This window comes from Etheostoma spectabile, chromosome 9 (assembly GCF_008692095.1).
Source record: "Etheostoma spectabile isolate EspeVRDwgs_2016 chromosome 9, UIUC_Espe_1.0, whole genome shotgun sequence".
Taxonomy (NCBI): Eukaryota; Metazoa; Chordata; class Actinopteri; order Perciformes; family Percidae; genus Etheostoma; species Etheostoma spectabile.
In genome coordinates this window covers 23777230-23787603 of record NC_045741.1, presented here as the reverse complement: position 1 = coordinate 23787603, position 10374 = coordinate 23777230, and the positions used below count along the sequence as shown (strand labels likewise).

The window sequence follows — 10374 nt, the reverse complement described above, 5'->3', positions numbered from 1 at the left end:
GGGTCTATTTTGAAAATTTTACCCTAACTCATAAAATATTTAAATAGGTTTTGGTATTTGATACCCACATTATCTGTGTTGTATTATTCTATGTTATGTCGATAATGATGTAATCTTCTCTTGTAAAAAATGTTATTCTGTTCAATACGATATGTTTATTTGTTTAATTTCATTTTCTCCTTCACATTACTTATTTAAAACAGCAGCCTTTACCTTGACAAAAGGCTGCGTGGTCAGATGAGTTGCAGTCAGTGGCTTTATTGGAATTCAGTTAACATCATTTTTGTGTTTTGAGCCACGGAGGGGGACGCGTCGGAGAGACCTTGTAGAGACGAGCATTGAAGTGAAGATGGATCACTACTGTGACTTTCGGGAATCCAAAAACAACAGCCCGAGTGAAAGAGCAGACGCTGATTGGTCAAAACAAGCAAACCTTTGTCTGATTGGCTGGAAGCTCGAGTATCACGAGGATCAATTGGCCTATCTGCTACGCACACTGAGCCCATGTCGATGTGTTGCTCGCCTGTGCCGTTCTCCTAAGACATCCGCGGTCTGTACTCGTCGTTCAACACTATCTTTGGCATAAATTACATGCGTGTAAGCATACACTACATTTGTGAAAAAAATGGCAGCTGGCGATTAGAGGGAAGTGTGAGGATCTTCACTCGGAAAAAACACGACCCTTGTAAGTTTTTTCTTTATTCCTAATGATATAGAGTTTCGGGAGAATGTGAGATAAAACTACGCGACCCTGGTTATGTGTAATTCTCCCTATTAATATGGAAGAAAGTGCTCTGAGAGGGTTAACGTTGACGCTAAGGTTAGCCAACCTAGTTATTAGCCAGGAGTGGTAGCTAGAAAATCAAACAGTCCCAGTTGTCAACATTGGGCCCAGACTATTACCTAGAACAGTATAACGTTGCTGTTACACAGCATATACACGGCGCCCGAGAGCAAAGATGCAAAGTTTAAAATGATTACGGTTTTAAGTGTTTTATGAAAAGTAAATTTGCGTTATAACACTAACGTTACCTACCTCGGCATTTAGCTAGCTGTTCTCAGCTAAGTTAACATTTGAAGACTGAGTTGACATAACCAGCCGGCTAACAGTTAACGTAGATAGTCGGTTAGTCACTAAAGGTGAGAAAAACAAGTGTTCAGATAATAGTTCACCGACATAAGGACCCATTTTCATTAAGTTGGCTCGATATTGACACGCCAGGTGATAACCAAATCCATAAATATAATGTTAACGTTAATTTGGCTCAAGGTAACAGTAGCTTCGTCGTTCATTCACCGTTCATTTTAATGTTAGTCAGGGTAGAAAGTGTGAAGAGGTGTTTAAGTAGCGGAAATAATGGACTTTTATTGTGGTTGTTTAATTGTTTTCTTATTACTATTTTCTGATGTTTCATTTTTATTTACATGTTCAAAATCAATCAATTAATGTTGAGGACACACTCCTGTTTTCTTAATTTTTCACCCCGATATGTATGAAGGCTAGTTTTTATTTAACGTTAACTCAGGAACACTGATTTAGTGTCTTTGGGGGGTCATGAAGATCGTAGATAACTAAAGTATTTCACTGAAATTTGAAAGAAAAAAACCCTGTCACAGGCTTCCTGTCTCGGTGGGAGTGTCCATTACTGGAATACCACACTTCGGTGCATTAAGAAATTCTGATAAATGTTATTTCACTAAGATAGGGAGTCTGTTACCTCATTCTCTCTGCAGCAGGTTATTTTCACTGACACTTCTCTTTTTGCTTCAAATCGTGGAGAGATCCATTCAGGGTCACTTTGGTTTTGGTCAGACCAACCGAGCAACTTGAAGACATCATCTCAAGCTCTCGAAGAGATGAGTTGATAATAATAATAATAAAATCAATAGTTATGGCCCTAGTATGGTTTAAATGTAGCTCAGCATAAAGTTACGAAAATGGCACAGGGACTAGCTTAAAAAGCAACCAGCTATTATCTGCATGTATGCATGTTAACAACCTGTAGGCCTATGCATATACAAACATTACTCATATCTACTCCACAAAAGTAATATGAATACACATCAAAGCCCTTGTATTTTGTATTGCAATGGATTCACATTGTAATTTTGACTGTGCCTTATGGGAATTAACTAATGTATATCTTTGGAGCTTTTTTTGTGTGCGCGCTGCATTTTTAATTATTTCCATAATTATTTCTATTTTTTAGAACACAACTACAGCGGCGTAGCAGCAGACCTGGTCACCATTGGTCGTCACCGTAGACGTGTCACCATTGGTCAGCAGTCACCATGGGGAAAACTACGCTAAAAGGCAAGGCGACAGCATTTTACTACGCTTTATAGAGACTGACTAAGTAAAGACTACATGAATACTTGAATCCTTTTTTCTTGAGGAGCACTCTAATCAAGCGCAATAAATGAAAATAACCCTAAGTGGGTATACGATTGGAACGGAGGGGCTTTACATCGCGATAGCTTTATTTGGGTCATGATTGCGGGTTACGTAATATTATTTCAGAGTTGTTAATGTTATAGTTTAGTGCCATCAACTGAAATCCCTTTCCCAAGGCGTTGGTACAGTATTTCATAAATTGGGTGCATAGAATTTCAGTATTTTATTCAAGTTTTGACAATAACTTACTTTAGTAATTGTTGTTTATTACCAGTTTTTTGAATATTATTTCTGAGTCGTGTTAAAGTATGCAAATGAGAAAAGTTATTACAGGGTAATTATAATGTGTGAAAAAGTTGTTGGACAAAGTTGAAAATAGGGGCTTGACCTGCCAGACGTTTGCACAGATAGATACATTAAAGCTGTATTTTAACATTTGTTAAAATAACTTTTGTATTGGCATAAATTTACAAACTCTTTTTGTTTTTCATCTTTATCATTTTAGATCAGAAAGACATCAAAAAAGAGAAACCAGGAAGAATGGTTCCTCTATCAGGTACAACCCCCGCAGCAACTAAAGGTGACCTTTTTATTTGACATTTTGTGATGGTGTTTGCTTGATTTGTGATTTATTTTTAATTTTTAATTCCCTATTTGGGTTGAAAACAAGACCTAGAAGCTATATTAAGCGTTTGCATTATCAGAAGTGCCCTAGAGCCATTATTCACTGTTACATGAACTTTTTAAATGGCGTGACATTGGTAGACTCTACATACTACTAGCATTTGGCACAACAACAGACTTTGTCATAGATTGTGGGACTTTCTGAAAAGATCAAACATGATAGTGAGATTTTCTGTGCATATTCTAAGCTATGAGAGAATCTATTGCCTGGTTAAGGATAGTGGTCTGGGAAAGGGACTAGACTTTGGCTCACCATACTTAATAGTCCAACCTCAAAATGTAGGTTAGCAAATGATATCGTGACACTCTGCTCAAGCATTTCTAGATTCCGTGTAACCTTTTTATAAGCAAAATATTTCATAGGTTGCATTTAACGGCCATTGTTGCAGTCGAAACGTTAACTTTTTTGTAATTTTTGTTTAGATGCTTTCAGCTGGGAAGAATATCTAAAAGAAACGTCTTCTTTACCTGCTCCACCAGGCTGTTTTCGTCAGGTATGTCCTCCAGGTTTTTAAAGTGTTTAATATTTACCAGGGGCCTGTCACATGAAGATTGACCTAGTGTTAGACTAACATGTAAGTGCACTTCATTGAATTGGGTAAGATTTTTCAGAAGTTGAACTTAAAATGAACCTCAGCCTGATTAGGACCCCTGTTGGTCGTGGTGACAAATGTTCAAACGTGGCTGGAGCAATGGGCTGATTTAAATAAGGATTTGTGTGCTGTGTAGTTGAGCATTGCTTTAGCATCACTATCAGTATCACTTATGATACTTATATTACCCTAAAATGTGCAGGCTAGAGTCCCGCCCTCCAACGACTTCAAGGTGGGAATGAAGATTGAAGCCCATGACCCGCGCAATTCCACCTCAGTTTGTATTGCCACCGTGATGGGCTTAACTGGGGTTCGTCTGCGTCTCCGTCTGGACGGAAGTGACAACAGCAACGACTTCTGGAGGCTGGTGGACTCCTCTGACATCCAGCCTATCGGCACCTGCGAGAAGAATGGAGACATGCTGCAGCCACCGCTGGGTAACAAATCAGGGGAGGTGGGATGGAAGCACGTTGTTATCAATTATAATCATTTCAAGACCATAAAGTAAAGATCTTAATCTTTGTATTTTTGCATTTGTCTGCTAAACTGACAGTTATAAAACATGTGCAATAAGAAAAGAAGAAATGGTAGACCGATAAAATTGAACTGAAAATAGTCCAATAGGACCACGCTGTAGAAATGTTGCGAAAGTTTCCCGACAGGCATAAATTATTATTATCATAGTTACTTGTATTCTTTGAAAGAACCTGAAGGTAATAGAGGGTTTGGAGGAATGTTTGGTTTATATTGTTGTAATACAGCTTGAATACATAGATGTGTGCTAAATAGATGTACACAAAAATATATTCTGCAGTTTGAATTCATTCCATTTGACTTTGGTTAATACAAATCTGAAAAATCCCAAAGAGAAGGATAGCAACATTGGAAATTACCTAGGAAAGCACACAGTGTTAGTTAATAACTTTGAATTTTAGTGTTTAGAATTAGCTTATCTCACTTCTGTTTTAATGTTCTTACATTTTCTCCCGCAGGATTTCGGATGAATGCCTCCTCATGGCCCATGTTCCTGCTGAGAACTTTAAATGGAGCCGAGATGGCGCCAGCACTTGCCTTTAAAAAGGTAACTGTTGCTTTAAAAAGCTTTGAGTAAATCTGTTGTACAAACAAGATGGCGGCATCATATTGGCAGTGTATGTATTTTAAAGTAGTTGTACTGATATTATTGTTTACAGGAACCTCTGAGGCCCCCCCAGAACAACTTCAAGTCTGGCATGAAGCTGGAGGCCGTGGACAAGAAGAACCCGTACCTCATCTGCCCTGCCACCATTGGGGAAGTGAAGGGCGATGAGGTCTTCATCATGTTCGATGGGTGGCGGGGGGCCTTTGATTACTGGTGCAAGTATGACTCCCGGGACATCTTCCCTGTGGGCTGGTGCTCCCTCACCAAGCACAGCCTCCAGCCGCCAGGCAACAGTGGTGAGTGTCCCCCTCCAGGGGGCAGCACAAGTCTGCACATGCAATGAGAAAGGAGGCAGATACGCACACACACACTCACACTCACACACTCACACAGACACCTACACAGTTGGGAAACTGCACCCACAGCTAGAATAATATAAACACCGTTATCGTTAATCATCTGGTTTTGTTGCTTATTCTGGCAGAGTAAAATGTACACAGTCTAATCTTTAGCAGGTGCTGGACGCACAGTGAAATGAAGCATGAATTGTGGCTCTTGATCTATGTATGATCTAATTACTCCATATTAACACATATCCCAGAGGAGGTGTGTGAATGAATGCGGTTGTAGTTGTGGTTTCAGGGTTCGTTAAAGGGTTCGTGATGGTTCTGCAGCTGGGTTGGTGTTGTTGGTTTTGGTTCAGTGGTTGTCCACGTGAAAGCATCTTGTTATTTTCACTAAACTCTCAGTAACCTTTATAAACTATGGAAACCTAAATGGAAATAAACAATTGTCTTCAAATGAGGAAAAGTCAGTAGAGCTCAGACGTTCTGTCTTTAATCTTTAGAAATCGTTATTTTCCTGGTTAAGTAAAACTTTCTGAAGCTCTTTTCCATGTTGTGTATTTTGGATATGTAATATTCAGGATAAATAAGGATTTCTTTTCTATAATGCTCCCGAGTCCCCACAGTGGCTGAACTTTTAAAGTTTGGTTGCTTAGTAACAAGTTTAATGTGGTGGTTTAAACCTCTCTTGATGAAAACGGGAGAGCCATTAGCACTGAGCCAACCGTCGTAAGAGACCGTGTGTATGCATGTGAAGCTCTGCAGACACTACGGAGTCCTGTCAGTGTGTTTGTGTGACTGTGTTGGGAGGGGAGAGGATTTATGGTCTTCATATCGTTCCTGTTTACATAGAAATAATATATAGCATAGAAGCAGCTCAGTCCAGTCTCTGAATGGAGAAGATGAGATTATCAACTACAAAACACATGGAAAACATCTAAACAGCTGTTGCTTTTTGTTTGCATTTTAGACCTTTATTTGTAAAATTGCGCTCTTTGCCTGCAACGACAGCTGATAGCAAAGAGAGTAACTGATTTTATAAAGCTGGGTTGTGACTCTGTGATTGGCCCTTGCAATTTGTGTATGATTCTGATTGGTTTAGCAGGAAGGTTAACGCTTTAACAGCTGATTGGAGTTAGGTAGAGCATTGATGAAGAGTGAGGTCTTCCTGAAAGGACTTACACTGAGCTACATTTCAATCAGGAGAGACTAGTTGCAGATATGCGACAGTTATACACAGCGTGATAATATTGACATGATATGATTTATTAGGATAACAGCTGAATTGATTTAGGAGAGCATTGATTAGAAGTTAGGTCTTCCTGAAAGAATTTACGCTGAGCTATATTAAGATAGTGTTGTGATATGGCTTGATACTACTGATGAAGTATATTTATAATCCGCTAAATTCACAGCCATGCCACAAAAAGTCCGAAAACAAGTAATTGGAACTGTAGGCCATAAATTGGAGCATCTTCCCTGCTCTTTCCAGTAATGAGATGCCCCTGTCCAAACCAAGATGGCACCAGACCGTCTCTAGTCCCAGGCACCAACAGCAGCACAGCGCTGTGGTGGTCACTGGGCCGAGAGAAAATGGCACGCAGTTGGTCTCTCTAATTACCCAGGAGACACCGTGATGGGGCAAGTTGCAAACCCTTCTTCTTTTGGACAAGGCTTCATAGTCTAAACGGAGCCAACCGGCCATCGTTGACGCTGTGCCGAGACCACGTTTCTTTCTCTTTTTGTATCCATGTATGTGTTTTTGCATAGGGGCCGTTAAAGATCTTTGGAAGTATACTCAAACCTGTCATATTCAGGTTCTGTATATTTACAGAACCATGTTCAATTACTTGGATTTCTCCCTACCAAGTTTCCTTGAACACTGTAAAACTGGACTTTCTACCCATGTTGCCTCACAGTTAGCCGCCTATAGCTACCGCCGAATCCACTGGTTTCTTGGGTTCTCTTAGGAGCTTCTAGTGGGGTAGTTCACTTTTATTTTGTATCAACTGCCTCCATACCAATTGCGCTGTTACTGTTGCAGTTACCCTGCCAAAGAACCTGCAGAACCTTCCGGCGTCACCCTCCAAGCCCAGCAGGCGTTCCATGCAGTCCCCCTACAGACTCCCCAACCCTCTGCCCCCTTTGCCTGTCAGGAAGGGGGTAAGAGGCCGTCGGCCCAAGAGTGAGACCATCGCTCTACTCAAAGCGGTGGCCGAGGCAGCCGCTGCCAAAAACGGAACGGTACCTGAGAACACACAGCTCGGACCCCGGCCCCATAAGAAGAGGGGCCCCAAGCCTGGAAGCAAGGTGAGACCCTGCTGCACACAGCCAAACTCTGACATATTTTAACATATTTAAGAACATTTCTCGTGTTAAAGTGCGTCTGTAAATCAATGTGTCTTTTTCAGCGGAAGCCCAAGTTGCTCCAAAGCCCAGCGCAGCTGCCCAGCATCCAGGTTCCACATGAAAGCCCCCCCAGCCACAACTCTGTGGTTTCAACAGGTAAGGACTAATAATTGCCTGCTTCCTATAATTAGCTGTTACTTAATTAAAGCTATCAGTACAATATCTAATTTACTCCATGTGTTTGTTGTGTGGTTCCAGTGTGCGTTTATGTGAATAAGCACGGGAACTGTAGTCCCCACCTGAACAGGAAGCAGATGCAGCATCTGCCAGACCACTTTGGCCCGGGGCCAGTGAACGCTGTGCTCCAGCAGGTGGTCCAGTCATGTGTAGACTGCGCATACCAGCCTAAAGTCCTGCTCAGTGCTCTGCAGACTCATTCAGGAGGAGGAGAGATTGTCCGAGGTACACACACACACACACACAGACAATACCAGTTATCATATAAGTTGTGTTATTCAATGAAGAAGAATAATTGGCTTATTAGATGGCTGGACAAGCAGCCATCTGTGTGACAGATAAAAGACCAATAAAACATGTTGTCCTTCATCCCAGTGAGAACAGATGGTGGAGTGTGCATGGTCAAACTCCCATCAGCCTCCAGTGCTTCCTTTGTGCTGCGGTTCTTGGAGACTATGTGTCGTCACCTGCAATGTGACAACCTGTTCAGCAGCCAGCCGTTCAGCCACTACACTGCTTATGACAGGACCAAGTCAGGTAAGCCCTGCGTTCAGGGACACCATCAGGGACAAGCTTCTGTCAGATGTCCTAGTAAACTAACCCCGGGACAAAAACTAGAAGGTAACATTGTCACTGCTTCTACAGCCCATCCTTGTTCCTGTGTTTCAGTGAAAGAAGAGGCGTTGGATGCGCCATCTCTGGCTCGGGGGACTAAACGGAGTCTCTCTGGAGCCTCCCCAACATATGCAGCCCCTCTGTCACCTAAACATTTACGGACGGAAGCTCACCCTTCAGAAGGTACAGCTGCAGATGTTTTATCTAGACTATATCGATTACACTGTATATATGTTTCCTAACCATGAAAGCAAATCAGCACAAAACACCACTAAATCCCATCATAATAGAGACGTTTTTTTTCTGTTCATGAACACTTTCACATCACATGTATATAAATGACCGTTCTCTCAGAGGCAGATGAGAATGTATTATAGAAGCTTTGAAAGAATGACATTTAAATGGCCCTGTGTGTGTGTCTCTCTCCAGCAGAGACCCTGCCCCATCAAGAGAACAACCTAATAAAGGAGCAACGCTACATGGACTCAGCCTCCAACTCCATGAACCCTCGGCCCCAAACAGTGCGCAGCTCCTCAGAGTACCACGCTCAGGCCAGCAGCCCGTACCACCCGGGCAAAGCCATGCGTCGTCTCTCCTCCAACCCCGCAGAGCTCAGCTCCACACAGCCTCACAGACGGGTCGAAGGTACCATAAGAATCTCTGGAAGTAACAGTGCACGCATAGATGTGCTTTCTTCTGCCTCCCTTGCTCAATGTGTGTGTTCTGCTTTGGTAGCAGCCAGCTCCACCACAGGCCCTGAGGCACTGGTGTCTGAGCGGGAGAGTGGTCCGCTGCCCAGTAAAAACCCCTCCTCCTGGTCCATTGAAGAGGTCATGCAGTTTGTGAGGGGTGCTGACCCAACAGCGTTAGCCCCACATGCTGAACTATTCAGAAAACATGTAAGTTAAAAGTTCTGTGAGTACTTCTATTTGTAGCTAAAAAGCATATAGAATAAATTGAGTCCCATTTGTTTCCTCAGGAGATTGATGGCAAAGCTCTGATGCTGCTACGGAGCGACATGATCATGAAGTACATGGGTCTGAAACTGGGGCCTGCACTGAAGATATGCCATCACATAGAGAGGCTGAAACAAGGCAAACTGTAAGAGGAGCCGGGGCAGCCCTGTCCCTGGCAGACCCATGAGCAATAAGCCCTGAAGGAGCCAGCGTGCGGACAGTGACTCATGGGGCATGCAGGGGGCGACATGTTGATCTGGACTCCACCTCAGGGGACTGAATAGATGTTACACAACTTCATCCCAACTTCCAGAGTGGAGAAAGTGTGCTGTGCATTGCTGACACATTACCTCATCCCCTCATCAGTGAATGAAAAGCTGTTCAAGTCTAACAGACGGCTATTTGACTATTAATGAAATCCCAAAGGAAAAGAATCCCTGTAGTGTTTACATTGCATAGCACATGAGCACATGAGGACACTTTTTTTTTTTTTTTACGGAGATGAAATCTTTTGATCCTGGTTTTGGATCCCCAAAGATGGAGAATGTTTCTTCTTATATAATGTTTTTATTCTTGATGTATATTTCCACTTAATAAGGAAGGGTTGGTATACTGAAAAAACTGCTCTTCAAGAGAATTTGAAAGCACTCTGGTCTGTGCTGTTGTATAGCCGTTATCACTCTTCACGCGTATGCCTCAAGTGTGGGTCCATCCGCCTGCCCACAGGATGCTAATGTCAATGCATTCCATTACGTTCACACAATGCTAGACAGACGTTTTCCTTTGCTGGAGCATTGTCGGTATCATGTAGGGATCATGTCGTATTCTGACAATTTGGATCGAACCTCACCCTCCTCCACTAGTGTCGAGCAGGATCATCTGCCGTGTTGCATGATGTATTATTGTGTCTTAGCGAGCCCTACGTTGCCTCACTGGTCTCATGCAGTTCTTATCAAAGTTGAACCGTTTGTGTCCCAAGCTCTGAGCCAACTTAGAACTTATGGGTTTATTAACTACAATTGACAGATTGTTAAGGTTAGACATTTCTAATGGCTTTTTT

At 42.3% G+C, this 10374-nt stretch overlaps 1 protein-coding gene across 7 annotated transcripts; it reads left to right on the top strand.

Annotated features, from left to right (window-relative positions):
* Positions 1 to 435: 435 nt before the first annotated feature.
* Positions 436 to 9935, top strand: LOC116696044 (sex comb on midleg-like protein 2). 7 transcript variants are annotated; one of them, XM_032526729.1, is made up of 15 exons: positions 436 to 685; positions 2211 to 2314; positions 2901 to 2975; positions 3503 to 3573; positions 3875 to 4109; positions 4665 to 4753; positions 4866 to 5109; positions 7202 to 7467; positions 7569 to 7662; positions 7765 to 7968; positions 8119 to 8280; positions 8413 to 8541; positions 8791 to 9003; positions 9094 to 9257; positions 9338 to 9935. In XM_032526729.1, exons 2-15 carry the CDS (start codon positions 2293 to 2295, stop codon positions 9461 to 9463), a joined length of 2094 nt encoding a protein of 697 aa, XP_032382620.1. In that variant the 5' UTR covers positions 436 to 685; positions 2211 to 2292; the 3' UTR covers positions 9464 to 9935. The 7 variants fall into 7 exon arrangements, with proteins under 7 accessions (XP_032382620.1, XP_032382619.1, XP_032382618.1 ...); XM_032526728.1 differs by having other exon boundaries at positions 8788 to 9003; XM_032526727.1 differs by having other exon boundaries at positions 8389 to 8541; positions 9097 to 9257.
* Positions 9936 to 10374: the final 439 nt, after the last annotated feature.

Excerpts from the sequence above, each read along its gene's own strand:
- LOC116696044 (XM_032526724.1), top strand. The coding sequence starts at position 2,293 with ATGGGGAAAACTACGCTAAAAG. Across the intron at positions 3,574-3,874 it reads CACCAGGCTGTTTTCGTCAG|GCTAGAGTCCCGCCCTCCAA; the intron begins GTATGTCCTCCA and ends TAAAATGTGCAG. Across the intron at positions 7,969-8,118 it reads AGGAGGAGAGATTGTCCGAG|TGAGAACAGATGGTGGAGTG; the intron begins GTACACACACAC and ends CCTTCATCCCAG.